The following is a 27,579-nucleotide window of genomic DNA, read 5'->3' as shown; positions in this document are numbered from 1 at the left end:
TTTGTTGCTTTTACTCTTCCAATTCTTATCCCACTGCAAGAAGCAGGGGAAAGAGGATGGGAGGGAGGGGCTGGTAGGTGCTTAGTTGCTGTCTGGGTTAAACCCACCACACAAGGTCTTGACTAAAAAGCTCTAATGTGAAATATTTGTGAAATGTGAAATTATTGTGCTGCTTAAAATATATGTCTGTTACAGACTTAAACACTCATCACTTGCTGAAAAGAAATAGCAGAAGTATCATATTCTCAAAGTCTATGTAAACAAAGTATTTAATACAACAGCAAGTTCATGTGAGCATACTTAAGAATATAAAGAGATTCTGTATTGTAAGGTTCTTTCAGAATCCCCATCTTGTAGGGTTCAGAACCCTGGATTACCAGGAAACATCTCTGTGAATGGAAGCTGTTGGGCAGAGCACCTTTAGGAAGTGCTGCAGGTACTTTAAATAGATTTTAGTATTTAAACAACCAGGGACAAAACAGAGCAGGTCTCTTCCCAATACTACTGTAACTACAGCTTCTGTTCCAGTGTTATGTAAATATGGGCTACAACTGTAAGTTATAACTTTTCTGTGGAAAGAGGCTGCATGTCAACAGAAGTGTACATTCTATTCTTTTTTTATTTTACCTTTATTTTTGGAAGGAAAAAAATGTCATTATAAAGGAGAGAATATTGGCTAGTATTTTGGACTTCTCTATTTCCTTAAATTCAGAGCAAAACTACAACCCTAGCCCAATACAACACCCTCCCTTGTTTTTTACGTATTTCCTAAAATATTATTTTCTAAAATATTCAAATGGGAGACTAGACAAAACGACCTTCTGAACTTTCTTCTAACCAAAGTACTTTATTTCAGATGAATTTTCTGTATGCCATTTTTCCACACAGAGGTGTTCTACAGCATCAGACCCCAAACAACAGAAGCACAAACTGCACCACCACTACAAAACCTCTACAGAGTGAAAATAAAATGAAAAAAAAAAGCTAATTTGACACAAGCAGTACTCTGAAACATAGGCACCAACACATAACAAAAGAGGAAATGAAACTGATTCCACAAAAATAGACATACAAAGCAGAAAAATGAAGCTGGCATATACAATAACCTGTGGTATATTACTATGAGAGCTACAAGCAAGATAACTGAACTGTCATACACAAAAGATTTTGAAATACAGATGATGATAAGCACAACTTTAAAAACTATGTCAAAAGTTATACATAATCTTTATTAAATATAAAGCATTATCATGTATCAAGTCAAGAAATAAAAAATACAGAAAATTAGACTGGTCAAAAATTTTCCACTTTTTTGCAAAAGCATAATGGTTTCCAGAAAGATGCCATTAAGAAAAGATTTTTCAGAACCAAAACTGGACCTAGCTGTCAACTCATGTTCGTAAAAGAGAATATTATCTGGTGATCACAAAATGCAGCTGGGCTGTGTGATACACATGCTGAAACACTATCAGCTTCTCTAGAGTGGGCTGGATCTTTAAGAAGAGGAGAGTTGGCCTCTCATCCTGTTACAGACAAAAAAAGGGATCTAAAATCTCAGTACTTTGAAGAATAGATTAAATGTTTATTTTCCAGCTCAAAATTAAGGCCTACTACACTTCTACAGTAAAGGAGCCTTTACTCACAACTCTTCCCCGATATTAACCGAAAGAACACATGCACATCTACACAAGAAAAATGCCCACAGAGACATACAGCCTTGCAGGAAACAGAATACAAACAAATTAAAGCAACAAGTCCCTGTGGTCCCATTTGGAAATACTGCACAGGAAATCCAAGTGGTAAGGTGAAACTACTCTGACTAGGAATGCAAATAGAAGCTAAATAGAAAACAGTTTAGTTGTAAGCTATTTTCAATTTTTTAAGAATTCAAGAAGGGAGAAAGAAGACAACTTCACAATAAAACACTTGCTTTTCATTAGCATTTTTGTGGAGTTTGTAAAATCTCTAGAGAATGTGTTGCCTGAAAATGAAGTCACATTTTGAATACTGTGTAAGTAATAAGACATCTTCCCCTCCCTAGAAAAGACCCAGATCCTTCACTATACTCCAGTTTTCCTTCACTGTTCTTCTCTTTACCCTCTCCAGGCTATTCTACGATGGATTTGTCAGCAGCTCCAGCTCTTTTGTAAGAGACAACTCATTTCTGCAAAAAGAATTTTCTTCTCTTTTATTTATGCCAGGCATTTGAGTAAGATAAATCAGAAACTGTAAAACATGAACCAATACAAAGCCAAGACTACACCTGGAGTTTTGCCAGCAAGAGTAGCATTGTTTAACAAAATTACCCCTAAGAAACATTACCACTGTGATTTTTATGTGCCCCTAGCTCCAAACACAAAGATGCCAATATTGGATGAAGCCACTCAGCCAGTGTCTCTCAACAGATAAGCTCTGTGGTTTCTGTGGAGGGAGAGCACATACCCTTCCAGTGAGAGCCACCTCCAGATGTTTTCCATTTGTCCCCTCCTCCAACATGTGCTCTGCTGTCCCCAGACATGCTTCACTGTTCCAAATCTTGGGGAAAAACTCACCCCCACCCCAAGCCCTGCCAAGGCTTTCACAGGCCTGAAGCTCCTTCCCTGCAGCAAGGCAAAAACAGCAACATGAAATCAGTTCAGTTCTGTGGAGCTCTCCACAGAAAACTTCCCTCTGCCTACTTACTTCCTTTTTTTACTCAACTTGTCCACATCACACATAGTTTTGTGTATCTGTAATAATTCTCCTTGGTGGTCTTTTCCAGGCTTAACAATCCTACTCTATTTGCTTTCTCCTTACAACACAGCTGTCCCATAACTGCCCTGCTGGAGTTGTCCAGCTCCAGCAAAGCCTTTCCAAGAAGGACTCTGGGGGGCACCTTGGATGACTGCAGAAGAGAGAGCACAGAAAACAGTGACACCTCATGTAAAGGCATGCAAAGGAAGAAACATCCTTGACTCCCTCTGCTATCACCTCCACAAGTCATTTCAAAGTGTCAATTTAAAATCAGAGGAGGAGCAGGGCAGCATGTCTATCATCTATAAAAGCTGAGAACACACTAGCAACATACCTGCTAGCTTCCTCTCCCAAATCCCTGTGGTTAGCATGAGGGAAATCATTTATACCAAGTAAACATGGTAAAGTTTATGCTAGATATAAATATATAAGATATAAATAAAGACAGGATTCAATGAGGAAGTAAAGACCCAACCTGCTTGACATGGATATCCGTAGTTTGAATATATTGTGTTAGAGACAGAAATTAATTTATTCTGTACTTGCATTCATATTTGGATACAACTGCTTTGTATAGCCTTAGAATAAATACCAAATTTCCCCTTAAATTTCCCCTTATGCTTGCAAGCAGACTTGTGTTTATTACCTTAAAAGATTGAAAGTCATTATGGATATTTCTAATATCCTTTGCTGCCTCTTGAACATACACTTCCTTAAAACCAGCCAATTTTTTAAAGTTTATATATAGTCAAAGATAAATGCAGCCTAAGTTAGAAAACTCATTTTCTTAGAAGAAGCCTAAAGAAGAATTCAACTGTTCATACTAAAGCATAACATAAAAGGACTTAGTAGTGTGGGAGAAAAATGATGGGGAGGAGATACCAATGCATGCATCAAAGCTTCACTTTAATAATATAAAAGAAATAGGTATCAGGCTGAAGCCTGATAAAGAAAACTTAAATATGGAAGAATTTCGGTTTTCTCTCCCAAGTTTTTTGTAACACACTTTTTTTCTTCCAAAAGAACTAAACTAAACCTGTAAGACCAGTTTGTATACCTGTTGTGGCTGCAAGGGACAAAAAAATTTATGGCATGATTTGTAAATTGTCATGTTAATCACTTCTGCACTTCTTGTCTGCAATCAGTCAAGGCTGCTAACATTTACCTGAGCAATAACCATTGTTTTCAACAAGAAAAATTACTACCTCGTGCCCATTTTTCTTATTAAGTATCATTTTACAAATTAAGGCTTTGATTCTATGAGTATGCACATTTTTGACCAATTTATGTGTTTCCCTGCAAGCCAGTGAAGCTGTCAGCACACAAAGCACAGAGCACTTCATGCTTTGCAAAAGCTTTACTAAGAATTTAGGAACCAAATACTAAAATCTACTTCAGTAACCAATAATGTGAATCCAACTGAGACATGCATGGTAACCTGCTTATTAAAAGGTACTGAAAATGCTGACCCCATCTAGGTTACCAGAACAGCAGGCTATTGAAATGTGGTTTAGTGATCAAATTCAGGAGATTTATCAGTCTATCTGGAGAGGGAGAAAAATAACAGACACAGCAGAAGATTAAAGAAGGATAACAGAAAACATAGGGAGTGATGAATTTGAGGGCTCTAATATTTAGGCCCTGCCCATATCTTCCTAAGTAATAAAAAAAAATAGTAATCAATACTCATTTTGAAATCTAGAGTACACAATAGGTTTATAGCTCACATTAATTCTAGAGAGAGCTTTATGATGCTTTTAGTGGCCCAGGACAATAATTAGAATTGTCAAAATGCACCTCAGCATTGGTGCTTTGTTTTCCATTTGTCTTGGTTGTTAACTTTGGCCATTAAGACAAAAAAAAAAAAAAAAAAAAAACACAAACAGAAAAACAAAATGCTTTAATGACCACAATTCACCAACCCATAGCTGATTTTTCATGATGAATTTTGGGATTAATTTTTTTGTGTTTTACACACTAATTAACTAGTTTGGGAGAAAACCGTCTCCAGGGTCCAGGGGACCATTAATTAATTACAGACATATTGTTTATTAATGCATATTTTTTTTCCAAAACTGTGCAGCAAGAGTGAACATAATTTACTCCCTTCTCTTATAAACTTAAATTAACCATAAATCTGCTTTATTGCACTCTAGATTATAGCCCAGTTTTAAAGCATCCCCCACCTTGATCAAGCAGGACCCTAAGGGTACCATTTTCTAGCATAATGAGCACAATCTTTTGAACTATTCTACTGAAGGAGTCTGGTGCTCAGGACAGAGCTTCATGAACCAGTTTGCAAGATGCACATCATCCTGCTATTACAAAACGGCAGCAATTTCTAAAATGCAAGCCAATATAAGGCAGTTCACCTCTTAAAGAGTAAACTGAAAAAAAAGAAAGTACTAAAACAGTAAAATATGTGATTGTGCACTAGTCTTAGGCAGAAAAACAAAATAAAGGTAAGCTACTCTTTCAAAAGCAGTGGTTGTTCAGCTGTGCTTTGTTGATGTTGACAGCAGCTTTATGCACAAGCAAAGAACTTACAGGCACAACACAGCCATTCAAATTTGGAATACAGCCCTACCACCATCAGCTCACAGACCCTTTCCTAAAAATCAAGCATTAGACCACAAAGTGTTAAAGCCAAAATTACAACTGAGAGTCCTGTTGACAGCTGGTACAATGCAATGAATAATTCTGGCTAGACTTGGGTTCCCCAGCTTTTTTTTCCACAGGATATTTCTTACTGCTAATGCCAATTCCAGAACTGGAAACCTTTCAGGAACAAGTCTATAAGCAGAGCAATTCACCATAAGAAGCACTTAAGGGCCACACTTCAGATCAAGAATTGAGAAGCTTCAAGTAGCCTGCATTTGCTCCACACAACTCCATATATAAAGTTAGAAACATATTTAAGGAAGAAGCAAATGTGAAAACGAAGGTTTAAAAGTGCACCCAGCAGCAGAAAGTGTGATGGGATATTCCCCCTTCCCCTAGGTTTATGGAGAAAGAACTACATGTTAAAAAAGTATCTCCCCTCCCACCCTACTGCCTAGACCCACTACTAACCAGAAAAAAAGTTCTTCACTTTTCACCTCAGCCTCCCCAGTCCTTTCCAAAGGGAATACTCAAGACTTGGTGAATAATTCCCTTTATTTGACAAAGCTTATTTTCGCTCTAATGCTTTTGGCAGCAAATGTTTCCTCTTTCCAGATAAATCAATCTGGAGCCTCAAAATGACTGACTTTGCTACAAATGGATAATTCCAGGCAAAAAATTCTTTATTTCTGTTGGAAGCATGTGGTTCTTTTAAAGGTTCATAAACACAGGTGATTTCCATGGATAGGTTAGAGTCAGTTTTTGAAACTGACCTCATGGAAGAGCAGGCAGAAGCGACGCTTAAATACACATTTTACGCATGTTAATAAAAACAAATTCCACAAGAGCCCCCTTTTTTGTAATTCCTCATGGAAACACTTGATAAGAGGTAAAACTACAGATTCCTGTAAGAGGAAAAAAACTCAAACTTCAGCAATAAGCTCTGTGTTGCTTGCTCTGGAGCACCAAGTGTTGGGATTCAGAGAGGGAAAGAAACAGAAGGACTATTCCAGGGGTGTCTTTGGCAGATGAGCAGTGGATAGGAATGAGTTTTTAAAGGTAAACGTTTTATTACAGCTGTTTCTAGAGAATCTCCACAATTATATTTCTTCTAAGCTTTAATAAACAAGTGGTTTGAAACAGTATCTCTTACAGTGTTCATAGTACTGGGCCTCGATTATTTGCAATGTACCATATGGAATCACAGATGAAGCAAATCACTTCTCCTTACAGAAACAATTAGAATATTATAGGTGATCACATATGGAAAAACTAACAAATCAATTGCATGTGGCACAAGCAATGCAAAAAAGCTTCCAAAAATGCAGAAAGAAAGCAGCTTGTAAAAAAGTCAAAAAGTCACAAATGGTGGAGATTGGAAGGCTCCTCTGCAGGTCATCTGGTCCAACCCATCTGCTCAAGCAGAGCCACCTAAATCACAGTGCACAGGATGGGCAGGTTGTCCAGATGGCTCCTCCACAGATGGTGACTCCCCAACCTTAATGGGAAATTTCTCTTTCTCCTAGGTCATGCTCACAGTAAAAATGTGTTTCCTGATGTTCAGAGGTTTTCAGTTCCCTGTCTCAGTTCATGCCCCTGTCCTGTCATGTGGCACCACTGAGAAGAGCCTGACTTTGTCTTCCATACATCCTCCCTTCATTGGTAAGATCCCCCACTGCTCCTTCTCTTCTCCAGGCTGAACAATCCCAGTTCTCACAGGAGATGCTCCAGTCCCTTAATCACTTTAGTGGCTCTTCTTCATGTCCCTCTTGCACTGAGGAGCCCAGAACTACCTGTACAGTAGGTGTGGCCTCCTCAGTGCTGTGTGGAAGGGAGGCACCACCTCCCCTTCACCTGCTGGCAACATTCCTCCCAGTGCACCCCATGATACCAGCACCCACCTTTGCAGCAAGGGCACGGTGCAAACTCACATCCAACTTCATGTCCACCAGGACCCTCAGGCTCTTTTCTGCAAAGCTGGTCAGTTCCCAACATAATACGTTTTAATAAACAGTGTGGTCTGAACTTGGAGACTGAGCCTCTTTTTGAGCTACAGGCAAAATTCCATCCTGTACCCAGTTAAATTCCATCCTGTACCCAGCTCAAGGCCCTGGTGAGTGACACAGGGTTCATTCTGGAGGTTGCTGTCTCTCACACTGTGGCTCATACTGTTAGTGAAACACCATGAGTGCTAGTTATGTGGTCCTGAGGCAGAATGCTGAGGTTGTGAATGATGGCAGTTTAATCCAATTTCTTCCTGATTAATTATCTATTTGAAATCTTGAAGAAGGCTAAGAAGCAAACTCAGATTTTAACTAATATATTCCAACTGAATATCTCATATTCCATCTATGTTCTTTGGCACAAGGAAAAGGAATTACATTTTCCATTTTTCACCTTCCTCTCCAAGAGGTCTTCTCTCTGATTTTTCACAAGCAATAGAAACTGAACAAGGAAGACAGCCATGGCATTCTCCCAAACCTTAACAATAAAGTAAACCAATTCACACAGGCTTCCAAGATAAGGATCCACTCACAGTAGAATATCTGCTCCAGAGTCTTGCATCACCACTGAACCCCAGAGGACCCTTGAAATCACCTCCTCAGCAGTGAGCATCAAATATGCTCATGAGCTCTGCTGAGTCCCAGGGCACTGGGCTCACACTGGTGTCCTCTCTGAAGCTTAACTGACAATACCAAAATGAAACATCACTTTGACTGTAAAAGTCTGCACCATTTCTGCCCCTCCTGTGGGTGAATGAAATAATTAGTGCTGGGAATTAACCTAGCAGAGCATCCCAGGTAAAACACTGTCAAAATTAATGCGTAAGACAGAATTTCAAGGAAAGGATTCTTGTGTTCCATGACAGTATTTGTTCAAATATGACAGAATTTTCTTTCATAACTTTTTTTTTAACTTTTGAAGAAACATTTTATTGAATATCATAGTTTTGTGTTGTTGAATATAATCACAAATATAGTTTGAGCCCATTGTCTATGTCCATATAAAATGCATGACTAAGCATTCTCTCCACACCACTGAAAAAAACCTGTTCTTAAGATATAAAAAAATATATGCAGTCTAACTCATAACTTCCTAGATACTGCAAACTTACTTTCAAACATAAAAATACCATTTTCTTACTGATTTGAACAGAAAAAGGTCCTGAAATGCTATAGCATATCTTTTACAAGGCCAAGCAAATTAGGCATTTCCCTTCATCTTCTCTGAGCTTCTGTCATGATTTGATGACGGCCAGACAAATCACATTTAAATGAGCCATACCAGAGTAGTAACTAAACAAGTGGAAAAAAAAAAAAAAAAACCTCAAGTATTTCTCCAGATGCTGTCCTCTAGTTTCTGGAATTCTGTGCATCTCCATGGTCATCAGGAGATGCCTCTAACAAACATCCTGTTTGTATCTGGTTCCTCTTTGTGCATGAAAAGCTAAAATAAATCATCACTGCTTTTATTTTTTATTTTTTTAAACAATCAAAAAAAAAACTATTTTCCCTCCAAACCAAGCAAACCTGCAGTCATGAGAGACTTCCCACATCTGAACAAGCCAGGACACTGTAAGAATGATAATGAATTTGACAAATGGAACTTGTATCATTCTTTGCATGGATAAGCTAAAAAAAGCTTTTTCTGAGCAAGCATTGCTATTTTTTAAGAATTGCTATTTTTTAACTGCAAAACTGCATCAGTAATTGGCATGGACAAAGGAGAGCAGGTTGGAGATCATTTAATAAATCTGTCTGTTTAGAAGGCCAATAAATAAATGAGAGTTACCAACGCACACTTTGTGTGGCTTCTGCCAGTGTCTGCCGGTGCCAGCAGCCTCCGCAGCCCGCAGCTGCTGCCTCCCCTCCTGCCCACTGCACTCAGGACAGGGCTCCCACCCTGGCTGGGCTTCCCCGCAGCTGGCTCAACATCTGGCAAGCCTTCAGAACATCCCTGTCACCACGGACAAGGTGACAACACCAGCTTCAGAACAGGACAAACAGCATAAAGGCACAGAGTGACTGTAGATAACTACATCGAGACTAAGCTTTAAATGAAAAGAGGCACAAACAGGAAAGCAAAAAGAGGAAATCTGTGCCTAAGAGCTAACCAACATGGGCACTGCACTTGAACTGTGATGCAGCTTTTGTCACTGGTTAAAAGGAAATAACTGAAAAGAAACCAGAAATTGTTATAAGGGGACTACCAATAACAAAAGGTAAAGAAAAGGATGGACATACTGATCCCTTAGGAGGATGGGATAGATGTGTACATAGATAGTTTTCCAAAAAAAAAGAAAAAAAAACGTAAAACAAAATAACCACAATTAATAGAACAACTTCCAAAAAAAGTAAGAAGTGAAGATCTTGGTTCTCTGTCAGAAACAGATCTTCTTTCTCAGTCAGAAAGCAACAATAACTGTTAATGGAGAGACAAAAATAAAAATAATTAATTATAAAGCTCTCTACACATTTCAACATGTTCTCCTTCTAACAATACAGAAAGGAAAAGTTCTTCATCTTTAGACACAGTATTTAAGAAAAATAAGTCAAAATACGCATCCTCTGCACTATTTACAACATAACCTGGCATAATGAAAAGTCTTCCAGATCTCAAAGCTTAAGGGCACATCTGACCTAACTGATCACAGCAAGTGACCTCAGACAAATTCCTTCAGTGTCGAATTTTCAAGACAGATGACAGAAAACAAGTCCAGGAACAGCACAAAGCCCCTCTCAGGTGCAGTGCCAGGATCACCATGCCTGAGTCTCAATGTGCATCCCAGTGGAAACAAAGGAAGGTAAAGATCCATTTTAAAAAATGGTGCTGAGGATTAACAAGAAGTTTACCCTCCCTAAAACAAACAGGAAGATGCCTCAAACAAATATGTATGGAAGAAGACCTTTTTGTACATGTGAGCTCTCGAAAAGTTAATGTACAAAGAAAAGCCCTGCTGAGTACATGGCAATAAGAAAAATATTGTAAGCCACTGGATTTCCTGGGTTGGCACATCAATGAACATTTTCCAATGCTAGCAATGTTTTTATTGCTCCATACTTAAGAAGCTGAACACCTGGATTCTACTGAAAAACTTAATTCAAGTGAAGTAAAAACCTCAGAGGGCCCCAAACACAATCAATTCCAGTTATTACTTAGAATTGGTTATAATGCATTATGTGTTCTCTCAGCAATCCTGCTTCCATCATTTATCATTGTTTTCAGCAGCATTCACACTTACTTTTACTTAATAAATTACTGCCAATATTTCATACTTAAATAACTTGTAATATTCAAGTTTGAATTTTTAAACATGATAAGGAGAATTTCTATACCTGAAATGAACAGAAGAAGTACTAGCAGGACTCTGATTCAACTGGCTTAGAAGTAGAAAAGTTTGCTGGAAGGGCAAAAAGATAAATTCCAGAATATATAGAAAAATAGCTGTAAGGCAATAACAATTTCTTTAAGTCTTAATATCATCAAAATGACATTGTTTTGTGTACATAAAATCCATTTTGTTTGAATAAGCCTGTAATCTCTTTTTTCTTATCCCTTTCAAATAATTACCAAAAGATGTCAATTGACTCAGAACTTTGATTACTGTGGATGAGATCCTGCAAATATATGGCTGTCAGCAATATTGTGACACACAGCAGATGAGGCAGCATACATGCAGAATTTCTCAGGAAAGTTAAAATGTAGACTGATAATTTTCATTTAGATCCCTTCATGAGAAAAAGATTTAGATATAGTCATATGTCTGCTCTTGTGTGGCTTGGAAGAAAAAAATAACAAAAGCAATAATGTCTAAGTACAAAGTAGACAGAAGAGATAAGACTATCTCTTAAGGAAGGGGCATGATTATTTCTTGCCTCACAATCAGGAGATGGCCCACAAGGCCAAGAACAAGAAGATATGTATCCCATATAAAGCATATTGTGCTTTGTTACTCTATTTAATCTATTGATAAATTACTATATCCTGTATGTCTCAAGAAAATAAACAGCAGGATTTACATGTAAGCATACTTGATCAAAATAATAACAGCTTACATTCAGACTCCACATTCCTGGAATGCATACACCCTCTGATCTGATGAGCAGAAACATCCCAAAATACACATGCACAAGTGAGAGAAGTAGGCCTGGAAATTCATCTTCATTTTGCAGTGTTTCTCTGATAGCTAAAACACTTGCCTGCAGATCACAACACAGCTATATATGTCAGCATTTTGGACAAATCCTCACCAGCCACTGCTGCAAACATGGATTCAGACCAAGTTCTGCTCCTTTGCTCCATCCATTCTCAAAGAAAAGTTAAGCAAAGGACACAGGCATATCAACTAATCACAAGAACCCTTCTTCTGTCCTTTTCTACAGAAAAAAAAGGCAGAGAAAAGGAAGAGTAAGCAGGTTCACACTTGACTTAACCACCACCTTATGTTCATACTACACACTGTCTAAAAGGTAACAGGATGCACTCCCACCAAACACAACAGGCAGCAGAGCACACAACAGAACATATCAATGGCTGAGGCAAAAATTCAAACCACTGCCACTCCACAGATTTAAGGGATGTGCCAAGATTAAAGCTCTTCCTCGGCTACTAAAGAGGGTTCTCAAACTTTCATCTCCTAAAGGCCAGGTCTATCTATCCCCTAGCAATAACAGTTCCTGTACTGAATGGGAAGAGCCACTGCCAAGTAAATCTCAAAAACTTCCACATGGTCTCAGGTTTTGGTTCAAAGCCTTGAAATTGGCAAAACAAAGCAGATATTTCATGGTCAGTTTTTCTTGCCACTTTTTTCCTGCCACTTCTCAGTTGCTTAACAGCTTGCATTGTGGTCCCCCAGATCTGTTTCTGAAGTGTCTCTCATGCCTTCCAGAACCTGATTTATTTCCATGTGCAACATAGCACAGGGAAGTGACAGGAATCCCTAATCACCATATAAAAAATAAAAATTCTCTGAGAAGTTGTGCAAGGCTACCCAAGAGTTGGGCTTTTTTGAGCCACCAGAAGTTTCACAGACCAGGGTTTTTACAGAACAATGTCCCTTCTGTCCCACAGAAAGCACATCTGTCCCACAGCTGATGCAGTAAGAAGCTTCAGCAGAATGGCAATATTTGCTCTCTTCCATTGATGCCCTTCATTCTCAGACTCACCTGAAGCACAACTGCAAATAATATTATCAGTCTAGAGAAAACAATATTTCCCTTAAAGCAGATAAGAACAGCTTTCTAAGGCCTGAAATGCTGGCACTATTCTGCTACAGATGCACACACATTAGCATCACACACCAGTCCTAAGAGCTAGGACACAATTCAGATTCATATTTTGTTGGAATGGCCTCAGAGAGATGCAGAGACCAGTAAATGTCTCTCTGATGTCTAAGCCATCTGCTGCTGGGGAACCACTGGACCAACACCAGATCCTCAGAAGTGTGAGAGAACAGTACTGGGGAACAGAAGACACAGAATTAGGAGTGGTAGGAACACAAACCATCTCCTGGGAAATCTCTGTCATGTACAGGCTCAGGAGACAACATCATCCCCACCCAGCTTCCCTCCCAAAGGTGGCAGTCTGGAAAGATCTTTATCAGACACACAAAGACCTTTCTAACCCAAGAGGGTGGTCCTCCTGCAGGAAGTATCAGATTACATTATCAAGCCTTTACCTCCTTCTTGTCACCAAGAAAATATTTGCCTGTGTCATGCATCAAGCAACACTTCAAAAGCAGCAACTGAGATGTCTTCTGCCTAGAATTATGTTTCCTCTCATTTGTTCTGTGACAAAACATCTGAGCAAACACATTTTTCAGACACTTGAACCACCTTTGTACACATTTGGCAAAGTAACCTAACTACCAGATGAAGTTTTTCTGACCCAGTTCCCCGTTACTATTTAGAAAATGCTTTGACACCTATACTTCTGGCATTTTCTTCCAAATTCAGTTTTAAGGGGTTTTTATCTTTCTGTCATATGTGCACTTCTCTCTCAAGCTGCTAACTAGAAATCAAATAGTAAAAACATGCAGAAGTTACTTAGTGTATTATGTGCCACCTGCATTATGGCATTCAAATGCCTCTTGTCCATGCTTTACAAAGCTTTGCTTTTTTCCAACTACACCCTTTCCTTTAACTGTTCAAAGTCAAAATAATCCCTATGCAAAAGTTCTGGTTCAGAGATGGGTGTCCTTTAAACCAAGACATTTTTCATGCCAACATCCCACAGAGGGAGTAGCCTTTTTATTTGGGGTGAGAGAGACTGTGAGAGCAGGCACAATACAGAATCAAGAAGCAACTTGGCAGAACTCCCTCCCCTTTCACACACTTCCACTTCAAACACACAGAAGTTGTTCCATGAGTGAAATAAATGAAATTTGGCTTCCTCATAGTTGGAGACTCTGCATGCAGTAAGGAGTAGATGAGTATTAAGGATTTTGCTGAAGTCAGAGTATTCATAACACCTCCAGCTGCATTCTCCTATGCTCACAAGAACTTGCATTTCAGCTTTTCCATCAGAGGAGATGCTTATCTCTACCCCTCAGCCAGCTCACATGTTTTTCCAGCAAGCATCCAGGCATCTAGTGTCAGCCAGCTTCCAAGTTACTGGGTGAAGTCAGACAGCATTACACATGCAGCAGGCACAATCACAGCACCCCAATCTCCTAAGAAAGATGGCCTTAAAAAAAGGTCCTCTTGATATCAGTAAAAATTAACATTAAAATACGGCTAAAAAATAGCAATAAAACTCACTATAAGAAGCATTAATCAACAAAAATCATGTTTATTTTGAGTCTGAAGATTATTTTCTTTTGATTTCATTGTGTCATTGATATTAATTTATTTAGTGTGCACACATATGACTGAAGGTCTTAAAACATGATTTAAGGGCTCAGAGAAACCAGCAACAGAAGGACAAGAACAACAGCTTGCAACTGCTGACAATAATTTAGAAATAAATCATAATAGCAAGCAGCTAACTAAAGGAGTAGGTTACCACCAGCCTTGAGATGAATGTAGTCACAACATCAACACTGGCTGTTATTCCAAAAATTATGCTACAATTCAGCCACTTGTTATTTGCCTTGATCACATTGTAATGAAAAATAAATTGGTTCCATCATTATGAGGCAGAGTGGACTTGCTACACCAGTGGTCCAAATACATCAAAGCAATCCTGCATTAGTTGGAAATTATTAATCCAAACTTTGACAAACTACTGAAACACAAACAAAACATTCACTCAAGGAACACTTATTTGTTTTTAGACTGCTCTTTTTATGTAGTGCTGCTCCTCAGACGTGTTCATTTTCTATCACGATATTCAGTGTAGATAATCAGAGCTGCAGCTAAAACAACAAAACAAATGCTAACTGTGCCAGAGCCCACACTCAGAGTGTGAAACTTAGGTTGCTTTGAAAAACAGGGCAGCTACTTTGCAGGGGGAGGGTGGCTCACAGTTTGCCATTTTCAGAGAATACATAAGGTACATTTAAGGACACCAGGAGAAGGTGCCTTACTCAAAAAACTTTGAAAAGAGGCAAGAACAGCCCCCCTCTCCCATGATACTCCATGACAGAGGAAACCAAACCACAAACCGCTGAAAACACTGAGAACCTTCCCACCGATTTCAGCACGTCCTGACACAGGCCTATGTTTCAGTTCCCACAATGTGACCAGTATGACAGAAAGGAAGAGGCTAAAAGTTAAAAAGGAAAAAACAAAACCACACAATTACTGCTTTAAATGAAAGAAGTGTAGAAGAAGAAATGTAGAAGTTCTCTGTATCCACTCCTTTATTCATGTAAGTCTCTGGAAGATGTCACAATATCTTAGGAAAGTGAGCAGGCTACCACTAAATCTATTAAATGGATTAATTCAGTGTTCTCTCCTAGACCAAAGCAAAGGCTGGCATCACTTACAGAAAACTGGTTTTTTTCATTTAAAATTTAATCAAAGCAACACAAGAGCAGGTACTAAAAAGTGAGAAATCTTACACTACTCCTTCATGCTATTGTTGTGCTCTCACCTTATGGGTAGAACTAAATACAGCAGTAAGATCCCTGAAACAATTCTACAAGTAAAAGTATTTCCTAATAGATAACTTAATCACAGGATTCACTCCTCATGATTCTTTTGGTTCAAATTTACTGGACAAAAAGAATTTTTGTCCAGTATTTAAAAAGAATATTTGTCCAGAATTTTTATCCAAATTTACAGATTAATTTCATAACCAACAGAAAGCAATTATGTGGTACACTTGCCTATCATGACATCTTCCTTTTTAGTAGTTTCTCTTCAAAGACAGACAACTTCCTGCAGTGTTATATATTTTTCAGCTACTGCAAGCAATTAAAGCAGGTAGAGTTAAGAACCACTGAAGTGCTCAATTTATCCCCCTCAGTTCCTGAGAGACAAACAAGTAAGCACCTCATGTAGCACTTACAATATGCAGAATAAAGTGAGACCCTATCCAGCTGCAAATGCAGACCTTGCAGCTTTAGAAGGGTCATCTTCCTCTTCATGCCACTCCCTCTCCTCCATCAGAAATTTCAGGTCCCTGTTGGCCAGCTTCTCCTCCTGGTGTTCTGGTCACAACTTGAAAGGCTAAAACATGAGTCCTCCACCTCTATCTGTAAAGAGCATAAAGTTCCCCTGCAAGTTCATTGCTCCTTGTTCAAGCCTGGCTTCACAGGTCAACCTCCCTTCAGGAAAGGGGAAACACAGGCTGAGAAGAGATACACAGCATCTGTCAGCAACATAAAAGAGCATCGTTTCCCTAACCATACAAAGAGAATGCCCTGCTTATTAAATGAAATTTCTGCTTCAATAGTTGACTATTTAATTTTTTGTAGTAGGAGGCCCAAAGCTGACAGCTTTGGACAGCTTGGAAAACTACTTGTCTCTCTTCTATCTTTATCTGATATTCCCGTCTGATATTCCCACTTACTGTCATATTAACTTTCTTCATAACTGTTTCCCTGTTATAGCAATACTACATACACAAGCCAGAAGACTAGACTGCTTTTTTTAATATCAAATGGTCTTAGTAGTGTTTTTCAGGATGGCCTCCTAAAACCAATATGTTCACCCACTCCTCTGCTCACAGATTCTGTCTTCCTCAGGAGTAGGTGTTATAAAATCAGGTACATTATTGTTATCAACATCTGTTTCATCTTCTGATTTGAAGGATGTTTGAAAAGAAAGGAATTAAGTGATACCTGGTACAGCTTATTCTCTGATTCACACGTTAGGCTAGAAAATTGCCAAGAACTGTGAAGAATTTGAAGAGATAATAAGGGCAACATAAAATCTCAAGACACTTCTCTTTCTCCTAAGAAATGACACCTAAAACTATGGAACCAGTTGATGCAAATGTCACATCAAGCTCTTCCATATTTACAGGGAATGGAAGAAACTTCTTTTGTGTACCCTTCCCACTAGATGTCCCTTACTGCCTCTGCAGTAGCTCATTGCAACAGTCTGTCAGATTCCATTAAAAACATATTTGAAAGATTATTTCTCCCCCAACCCTCTTGAATTTAAACAAAAATTTGCTCAAGTTGTCTCCTGTTAAAGCAGAAAACCAGGTTTAAAGAAAATAAATGCAACCTGAAGATAAACAATCCTGGGGAAGGGAAGGGGACAGAAGAACTGGCATCTTCATATGGCGGTGCTTTTTAATAGATCCTTCTAAATTCTAAGTCACATTTAATATGAGGTATTACTACATTCTGAGCAGGTTATACCAGAGATATACCACTACAGCCTTCAAAAGAAAATACTGAACAGAACCAGACCAGATGTGTAAAACAAAAATTCAAAGTTTACTAAACACGTATCTGCACGTATTTGCACAGGTGTAACTTTCAGGGCGGAATCAAGTTCAATGAGAGTTACAAGAGAAATAAAATAGTCAGGACCAAATAGTCAGGACCACTGCACACTGCAACAGGAATTCCTGAAAACAGAGCCCGATCCCATGACCTTCACTGCAGACCTGAGATGGGTCAAGGTGAGTTACAGCTTTTGCAATGCATGTCAGAAAAGCATGAAATATTTATATTGTTACTGCTGTATTTGAGCATCAGTGTGATCTGTTTAGAAAGAGATGGAGTCTGATTTGATCCAGAATCCAGGACATTACATCATCATTTATTTATTCTAGAATCTGGCATTACACAACATCTATCTCGCTTCATTCAGCCAAGAATTTAAGCTTGCAGGCAATGAAGAAGAAATGCCAGAAGCACAACATCAACACATGAAAATACTTCCATTTGCTTCCAGCTATGGTGGCAGTACTAGGCAAGCATTGACTACAATATGACCAGTCACCACAGCAAGGCCTCCACCTCTTCCTGCACAAACTTGCTCCCTGGGATGACTTGCACTGACCTGGAACTCTCAAGCACAAATTGTGAGCAGCATATTTTACAAGTCAACTTGCAAATCATACCACAGACAGGTCAAGACCCCAAACTGATTAGACTGAATAATCAAGTATCAGCTTTACCAATAGACTAGATGTCGGTTTTGAGCTGTTGGGTTGGGTTTCTTTTTAATTTAATAATAAGCATCTCTCTCAGCTGACATATTCAGCAAGAAGCCCGTGCAGCAGCACTTTACATAAGGTATTCTCTCAGGAGGGATGTTTTTTTTTCCCTGCCTGTTACAGTACAGGCCTACAGTTACAGGAATTATCATGGGCAAAGTTCTATGAAGTACTTTCTCTGTATGCAACATTTCTCAGCACTGAACAGTTTTAAATGGTCACTTTTCTTAAAGCATCCAGCTGTATTACATTTAAAAAAAAACCCAAAACCTAAGTGTTCCATGCAGACCCTTTGACTAACACATTGTTCTGGTAATTATTCAGAAAATTAAAATATGTTTGAGCAATAGGCAGGTATTAATTCACATGTACATCATAACATTACTATCTGTGGGTTTCTTCTAGCATCAGTGCAACATACTAAAGGCATACCTGGACTATGTAAGGTACAAAGACGTTTAACCTACCTCATCAAAGCCACTATCTTCCTTCTTCAAGGCTTTAAAATAAAAAGAAAAAAACAAATTATTATCTGTACTGCATTTCAATAAACACAAACCACTAGAAAAGAAAAAAATCAGGGCATTATTTTCCTGTTATAATAGGAAAGAGCAGGCTGGTGTGAATAACAATTTTATACTCAGAATGTGAATCTGTAAATGGAATGTAGAACAGCACAGAGAGTTTCTAAGAAAGTAAATTTACATATTTATGAAAAAATCCTCTCAGGTTAAAGAAAATAAGAGTTTGTAAGGGTGGGTTTGGGTTTTTATTTTAATTCCTAGTAAGTGTGAAAACCCTTTATGGAGAGCTTGACTGAACTTCAAAAAGGAAGAGTATAGCAAACACCTAACCATGTATTCAGTTTTTCAAGTACTAACTCTTCATTAAATAGTATGCATTGTAACATGCCTTTTTCCTGTTTTTCTTTTTTTTTTAATTTTTAGTATGACTTGCACTATAGCAGAAGAGATTTCTTTCTTACGCTGTTAACAAGCAATGAATCAACAAACATAGGAGAGAAGAACAGTGCAGAAAATATGTGAACCAGTAAGAAAATGAAGACACAAATAGTTCTGCACCTGTAGCAAAGATTAAGCTGATGGAAAGTTCTCCTTTAGCACACTGGATTTCTTTATTGAAACATGAAGAAAATTAATTTTTCCAAATCTGCACTGAACTGTGCCAGTCCAAAGGTACGAGACTGGTTCTTTTTCTCAGCCAGACCCACGAGGGACTGCACTCCGTGTGCTGCACGCCATGACCTGAAAGTGCTCTCTGTTTCCCCCTCCTGAAGAGCTAAAATTAGATAAACCATTGCATTGGTGATGGCTTCTTTGCAGTTTAAACCTCGGAGGTTTTCAGTTTGAGGGAGGTCATGAACAGCCGTGCAGCTCATGCAGTGCTGCACCAGAAGGGTCCCTCCTCACCATTAACATTAAGTTATAAGAAACATAACGTTTCTTCCACTCCTGCATATTTCTGCAGAAGACAAATATTTAAGCACCTAGCATGGTAAAGGATCTAGACCCCAGTTCTTCATTTTCTCTTTTAGATGCTCTTTTTGCCTTCAAATCACTAGTAATTTCTAAACATCTTTCAAATCTTGTCTTCAGATTACATTACCAGCTTCAAAACCAAAAACAACCAGGAAAAAAACCCCATCAAAACGCACACACACACAAAAAAAACCCCCAAAAACTGAAAATCCCCAAAACAAGCAAACAAAAAAACCCCACAGCAAAAATAAAAACCAAATGAAACAAAATAATAAAATAAAAGCAAACAAAAAACCCACAAGAAACAAACAAAAGCAAAACAAAACAAAACAAAAGCAATGCCAAAACTGTAGAAGCTGTATCAGAGGTGGTACTGAACACCACCTGTGCAAACGGTGCTGCACCTTCAGAATCTCCACCATGGGCAGCAAGGCACAAATCCCAATTATCTTTGTGCAGAAAAGCAGGGAATGTCCAGCCTTCCTTTGCTTTTAAACTCCCATTTCTTTAGGACACGAAACATGGCTTCCCTCAAACCTTTGAAGATCGCTGCTTCACAGGTACTCATCTAGATTTCATGCTCAGTGATAGAAACAATGAAACAAACCCTGGTGTTTTGCTGAGGAGGTCTGAGGCACACATTGTACATTTTGATAGTTCAATATGTTTTTATGGTTTTGAAGGGTGATCTAAACATTTTCAGACTGCAAATCCCAAGTACTCAGAACTATGAGTCAGGAAAGAGAAAGAAAGAGAGAGGGAAGGGAAGGGAAGGGAAGGGAAGGGAAGGGAAGGGAAGGGAAGGGAAGGGAAGGGAAGGGAAGGGAAGGGAAGGGAAGGGAAGGGAAGGGAAGGGAAGGGAAGGGAAGGGAAGGGAAGGGAAGGGAAGGGAAGGGAAGGGAAGGGAAGGGAAGGGAAGGGAAGGGAAGGGAAGGGAAGGGAAGGGAAGGGAAGGGAAGGGAAGGGAAGGGAAGGGAAGGGAAGGGAAGGGAAGGGAAGGGAAGGGAAGGGAAGGGAAGGGAAGGGAAGGGAAGGGAAGGGAAGGGAAGGGGAGACCCCCCCAACCTGTGTAACACTTTTAAAAAACACACTTTTAATCTTCCCAATTACCATTCAGGTCACATTGACATACAAGCTATAAATTAGTAAATAACACTCAAGCTGTGCTGACATGCTTTTCTCCCTTACCAAAACACAGGATTTTCACATGACCAGAACACTACAGGAATAGCCAAACAGATAGCTAAACAAAATTCACAGTGTAACAGAACAAGAAGAAATGGGAATATGTGGTCCATTGCATATATTTGGCTTGTCTTTAGCTCCTTCCTTTTACTAAAAGAGGGCTTTTAAGAATCACAAAAAGAGTATGAGAGTTCTGGCCACCCATTTAAAGAGATTCTGTTTTAAGATTATATCAGTCTCAACCAATTCACTGCATAGCATCTCCCAAAGAAGACGCCAAAGCAGCATATTTTATAGAACAAGCTATATTAAAAATACCTTTTTCTCCTTAATGCAATATTTTCCTTTTTAAACTGTTTAAAAAATTCTGCTGAACTTAAGAAAAAAATAAACTGTTTACAAACAAAGTTCTCATTATCTCAGGTATGTGAGCTATGTGGATGTACATCAGAGGAGATTAGTGGAGATAACCTTTGTAACAGTGAGGAGCTAGTAACAAAGCCCAGGGATGCTCAGAAAGGCCATGGATTGCTTTTAGCACACTGTGATAAATCTCAGCAATGTTTTCTCTCTTTCTTCCTTTCCTCCTTTCTTTCTTTGCAATCTGGTGTTAGTTTTTGGCTAAAGAAACTCATAAGAAAACAGAAGTTAAATGGCATGAGCTGAAGTGATCTCACATGTGATTCTGGTGCTATATGAGCTTCAACAAATGCATAGCTAAGAACTCTTCACGTAATTAAGAGATGACTAATGCTTTTATTAAATTATTCACTAATAATTTAATTGCATAACTATCAAAGGGCAAAACTAAGAACCAAACCTAATAAAGGTTTAAATCCTAAATTAAACAGTGAGTCAACTGAATTTCTAAAAGTTGCTTAACGTGTAGTTATGATGTGTTCACTTGTATGGTCAACACAGTCTGTAAGCAAGGAAACAATTTTTTTAAACAAATATGGATGTTCATATAAAAATGAATAGGCTGGCAGAAACTTACAAATGAAAAGAATGATGCATTTTTTTTCAGATTCTTAGCAATATTAGTTCTTTATGATAAGATTACTTTTAAGAGGGACACTCCTGGAAACACCAGAAAATTTCTGCCAGGAGAAAGGATACTTAAGCTGCAAAGACAGTTCATTTCTCTAGGACTGGAAGAATACAATTTCAGCAGCAAAGAGCCACCCTGCAGCACCACAGACCACACACATTTCCCCCAGCACACCACAGCACTGTATCATCCTCTGCCAGATCTGCACATAATGGAACAAAGTGAATGCTCAGGAAAAGGCTGACTGAGTGGACAATTTCACACATCACAATTCTCAACTCAGCAAAATAAACATTTTCAATATTAGGTACTCCAAGAGTTACAGGACTGAGCCCAGTTTTGTTTGATGAGCCAGATCTTCATCACCCTCTTCCAGGAGAGCCAGTGGATGCAAAGCATCCATTCAGAGTAAAGAAAATGGGTCAAGTCTTCCTGCGGCTGCTGTTGGTACCTTTTGGGCCTCTGCTGTGCCCCAGGAATAACTACCCTGTCTAGAGATGGTGGGGAAATAGCTTCAAATGTTACCTAACATACCTTAGTGCACTGTGAAAAAAAAAAAAAAAAAAAAAAAAAAAATATATATATATATATATATATATATATATATATATATATATAAATTAATTGCAGCTACAGCTTCTGAAATTGAGAGGACTTCTTGGTGGGAAGAAGTGGGTCTGAAATGCAGTTTATTGAGTGTTAACCTGCAAGGTCTAACAAAAAAAAGCTCACTGCCAATGACAATCAGGATACATTTCCACCTCTCTTAACATAAACTTGGGTATCTAAATCTGGTACCAAGTTTGGGGTCTTGCAGTATTGAGAGAATTGCATTTGGTAGATGGAATACTGCCAACACTGGGGGAAGGTGTAACAGTGCTTTATCATTTAAAGAATGATCACCAGATCTTTCCTACTGCAACCCATGAAGGTTCGACTCACTAATTATTTGATTCAAACACCACAGCACTCTAACATCATTTGTATGACTGTGCTCATGACACTATGTTGTGTACTTAAACCTGCAAAAACACAGTCATTGAAGCACAACAGGAAAAGTTTGATATATCATCACTCTTTTACAGAGTGACAGAATTGTTTGGGTTGGAGGAGACCTTAAAGATCATCCAACTCCCCTGTCATGGGCAGGGACAACTTCCATCACACCAAGTTGCTCAAAGTCCCATCCAGCCTGGCCTTTACCTCTGTCAGGAATTTATTGTTTATGACAAATCACAACTGAGCAGATGACTAAAAAAGTTACAAATGAAATATATAATTAATGTGCAATTTGCTAACCATACCAAGCAACCAGCACCTACAAAAAGAGCATTAAAACCCAAATGTTAGATACCCAGGAAGTCTTTTTCCAGTGAGGTTTCCCTTTTCTCTCCTTCACTTCAATATAAGAGTTAAGTGCAGCACCAAGGATTTCCTGGTATGCAAGTTTAGAGTTTCTTTGCTTGGGCTTATCTGTGGCTCTGGTATCAGGGAGTGGACTATCTCCAAACCTCACACAGATACATTAGAAGTTTTTTTGCTCAAAGTGCAGTTGCCAGAATGATGATCAATATATTTGAGCATCTGGAGATGGAACAAACTTGCTGGTAGCAGCTGTGTTTTAATCACAAAACAACCACCAGCAAACAAACAAACCAACCACATACCAGCCACACTCCTACACTCCTGCACACACAGGGCTGGAGGAGCTTCCAGACATAAATATCTGTGTGTCTAAAACCAGGCCAGAGCTCCCAAAGAAACTGAAAGCTTGTTTAATTTGTGCAAAATGACAAGAAGAGATGATCACCCAACCGAGCCAAATAAAACATGCAGAAATTACCAGCCAGAGGGGCCTTGATCACTAAAAGGCATTAACAGGACTGTCACTGTTACAACAAAGCAGCATCCTCATTCAAAACATTTTCTTTGTTAATGACTTCCACCATTAGTAAAACCCTTTCACAGCTCTGTGGAAGAGTGTCTCTGTGTTTATACATCCACAGAGACATGTAACAGACCAAACACCTGACTGCTTCATTTTTTTTCTTCTAATCAAAGAAAGTTAAATGTATTTTACAAGTTTAAGACTGATGATAGGTGAAAGCTGCTTTCAAATGGGGACAAAAAGATTTGTAACAGTGACTTGATACTTGCTTTACAACTGTAACTTTGTATTTCCCCTTGAAACTCTCTGGTTTACAAGTAAGAATAAGCTTTTCTCAGTCTCTCTCATCCTGGAGTAGGACAATAAAAATACCTGGTTTCAAAGACAATCATCCTCCTAAAAGCTTGCCGTGCTTGAATGCATACACAGCACGTGAAAAATTAAAATGCCCAAGTGTGCCAGCACAGATCCTGGGTAGGGTCACTGGGGAGAGCCAAAGGCCACAGCTCCTGGCAGGGCACAGGCGCCTCACAGCCCCTCACAGCTCCGCAGGCTGCCCTGCCTGCCAGCCAGCCCTCCCAACGGGCAATGCGTGGAGGGGCTGGCGAGGGTCTGCAGGCACACACAGGGCGCTGCATCTGCCCTCGGGTGTCACAGCACCTCCTCCGGCTGCTCCCCGTGCCACCAGCTCGGGGACACCCCACACCTCCGCCGAGATACCTCCTCTCCCCGCTCAGCCGTGCCTTGATGATGTCAGTGGGAACTGATGCTTTAAGCAGTGAATTAAGCAACACAGTGTGCCAAAGACTGAAATCTAAGCAGACCAGAACTCTTTGGCATTGTTCACAATAACAAATTCGACTGCAAAATAAACTGGTGTCAAAGCCAAACACGGTGTGGTGGCACCGGGAGGTAACGCGGTGGCACTGGCATTCGGATGACGCTGCCTCAGGATGCTTTATGTCAGTGACAGAGCGACAAGACTTCCCAGCAGATGACAGATAGACTTCTTTTGTCTGCCCCCCTAAATCACTGTGCCGCTATTCGCTGCTTCAGCATCTCACACTTCAACTAAAAACAACCTGCAGCCCGTACCAAAAATAAACTAGCAGACCTGCGACAAAATGAAAATACCCGACTGCTTTCTGTTGAGTTTTCTCTTCGGCAGTGGGGGCACGTCAGCCAACTCTCATTCACAGTTTGTTCCTCCCAGCCGATTTTGGGCTCACTCCATCGCAGACCCATGCAGCGCTCCTGGAGCTACCGGAATTGTTTCTTTCCCGAGCTTTCTTCCCAAGAAATGTTTTTCGCGGACGGCGCCGTCAGGGGTGTTCCCAGCCTGGCAGCGCTGAGCCCACCGCCCGCCGTGCCCTCCCTGCCGGGACCCCGGGTGCGGGCAGCGCCGTCAGGCCCGGGACTCACCTATTCGGCCGAAGCTCTCCGATAAAGTTCTGCGCAACTTTTTCATCCTGCTGATCTTCTCGGCGGACTGCGAGTCGATCATGTCACACATCGGGGGGCGACCCCCCCGTCCCGCCGGCCGCCGCCGCCGCTGCCCAGGCTCGGGGGAGACACCGACAGCGCCCCTCCGGCCCGGGGCTCTCCGCGCCCCGAGGAGCCGCGGGACGGCCCCGGTCCGGCCCGGGAGAGGAGCCCTACACCGCGGCCGGTGCCGCTGCGCTCCGCGCCGCCCGGCTCATCGCCCCGTGATGTGCCCCGGGCTGCCCCGGCACGGCGGGCAGGGCGGGCAGGGCGGCAGCGCCGAGCGCAGATGGAGCAGCGGCAGCAAAGTCCGGCCGGGGGCTGCGGGCGCCGGCGGCAGGGAGGGAAGGAGGGCGTGAGGAAGGGAGGGAGGGTGCGCTGAGAGAAAGGAGGAGGAGGAGCCTGGGCGGGCCGGGGAGCCCCGGGGAGGAAGGGCGGCGGCGGCGGCGGGGGCGTGAGGGGGGCCGGGGGGAGCGCCGGGGCCGGGCCCGGGGATGCGCGCTGCCCGCGGGGCCGCGATGCCGGCCGGGGCTGAGGGGGACGGCGCTGAGGGGCGGCGGAGACACCGGGGCTGCCCGCGCCCGCCCGGGGCTGCCTTGCCCCGCTGCTGCAGCGCCGGCTCCGGGATCGCTGCGGAGCCCCCGGGCCGCGGGGCCGGGGCTGAGCGGGGCCGGCGGGGGAAGGAGGCACCCCCAGGGCCCGCGGGCGGGGAGCGCTGGCCGTGCTGCTGCGATGGGCACGGGGAAAGGCACCGCGGGCACCCAGAGCAGCCGGCCCGTCAGGCTGGAACTTGGGGTCCTCCCCACGTGCGTGTCCAGGCACAGCCGGATAATGTACCTTCATGTGCCTTAGCCTGCGACTTAATGAGTGTTGGGACCTTTTGAGCTTGTTAACTCAATTGAAGCAACGTCACTGAAAAATAAATCAGTTTAACCCATCAAAATGGATGGTCGTGTCTAGTCTAAAATATAAAGTGGTTACTTTTGGAGAACAATATGTTAGGTAAGATTTTAAAGCACAGGTCTTTGTGGCTCAAATAGTATTTTAATGTATGTTATCTGGTTAAAATGAACTTGGGTTTTAATGAGGCCACCTAACACAATTTGCTGGAATTAGAGGGTGTCTAAGCTCAGTTTCAGGTGCACATTTGTCTAGACAAGTGTTGAGGTGAGTTGGGTTCAAGCCAACTGCAACTCTGTGCTCCAGGACTGGGATTGAGCCTTTCTGTTTCAATGCAGCGGGGATGGACAGTATGCAGCATCTTGAGGTAGAAATCCATTGCAATTCTCTGATCTACTATATGTAGAATATGCATGTGCTTTTTGTGGCATACAAGATAATGGGAACTTGTCCTGCCATAAAGCAGTACAGCAGTGCTGGAAAAATGTCTTATGCATTACACCTGAATGTACAGACAGTTTGATAAAAAGGTTTTTGGAAGTGTGAATCCTCTTGACCCTGCTAGCATCTTTGAAACAGGAGCTAAAATGGCATTTTCAATGTTGGCTATGTCATGTTATGGAAGGAAATTGAGAAATGGTGGAAACTGGAACCTTGCAGAGAGCAGTACAGGGAAAAGAAGGAGAAATAAAAATTAAGACGAAACAGACAAAGGTACTAAAAGGAAAAAGGGAAGGAGAACACAAGTGTTTAAGGATGTTTAACTAAATAATTTCAAGAAAATTACATTTAAGTCCTTAATAATGGCTGATGGTTTGATCTTTGTCTGAATCTGAAATTACTACCCCTGTTCTTTGTGGAGAGGCAAATGCCATCCATCATCATACATAAAATATTCTGGTCCAGGAGCTGAAACTGAATTTAACATCTGAGCACTTTGCATTTTCTGTGTCACCATTCACTCCAGGTAGCTCTGCTGTTTGGCTGAGACTTGTACAGTGCTTTAATTCAGTCTGTGACTTGCTTTCAGCAATTAGGGATATCATTTCTGAGAGCTTCTTAGGAACCTGTAATTAACCATGCTTAATTGATAGATGCTGTCTTACCTAGTGAATTAGCCTGGATCCTAGCATCTAGTGAATTTGGAAAAATATTCCCTTTTTTCCTTCCTATTTCTAAGTAAACTCTCACTTTATCACTTGTGAAGGATGAGTCTCTGCCAGGCTACTGCAGTCTTTCTTTCACAAAAAACAAGCAACCCAAAATTTCTGAGAAGCATCTGGCTTTGCAGCTGTTTGGGAATGATCTACAAGCATATGTCAGGGTCTTTTAAATCAATGAAAATTTTGCCTGAATTAGACACCAGTGTGGTGCCAAGTGAGAGAAACCCAGGTCTTGTCTCCCGAAAATTGTACAACCTCAGGATGCAGAGATGTTACACAGACTTTTTCCTCCAGAGGATGGACAAGCTTCCAGCTGTGCACAGATTCTCCAACTGCACCCTGCAATTTGTGTCATTCTTCCCACCGTGGTCTTTATTTGGCAGAAATATTTCTGTGAAAGTCCTTCTTTGTTCTCTCCCCAGCCCAAACCTCCTCTGTTTCCAAGGGCAGCAGTATTGAAAATTCATTGAATTCAGGAATGTGGAATCACTTTTGTAGCTTTGATCAAGCTCATAA

At 40.7% G+C, this 27,579-nt stretch overlaps 1 protein-coding gene across 4 annotated transcripts in view; it reads right to left on the bottom strand.

Moving 5' to 3' along the window:
• CDK14 (cyclin dependent kinase 14) overlaps positions 1 to 25,261 on the bottom strand; it is a 326,690-nt gene extending 301,429 nt beyond the window's left edge. For 2 of the 4 annotated variants that reach the window (XM_059469292.1, XM_059469252.1), the window contains exons 1-2: positions 24,941 to 25,261; positions 18,363 to 18,394 (exon numbers count right to left, since the gene is read on the bottom strand). In XM_059469292.1, the coding sequence (XP_059325275.1) occupies positions 18,363 to 18,394; positions 24,941 to 25,031 (123 nt within the window). In that variant the 5' untranslated portion in view covers positions 25,032 to 25,261. The remainder of the gene's footprint in view (positions 1 to 18,362; positions 18,395 to 24,940) is intronic. The other 2 variants (XM_059469276.1, XM_059469268.1) reach the window with 2 other exon arrangements.
• Positions 25,262 to 27,579: the final 2,318 nt, after the last annotated feature.

The sequence above is a fragment of the Ammospiza nelsoni genome, chromosome 1 (genome assembly GCF_027579445.1).
Source record: "Ammospiza nelsoni isolate bAmmNel1 chromosome 1, bAmmNel1.pri, whole genome shotgun sequence".
Lineage (NCBI taxonomy): Eukaryota > Metazoa > Chordata > Aves > Passeriformes > Passerellidae > Ammospiza > Ammospiza nelsoni.
The sequence above is the reverse complement of the archived record's forward strand: the minus strand, read 5'-3'. Positions and strand labels throughout refer to the sequence as shown.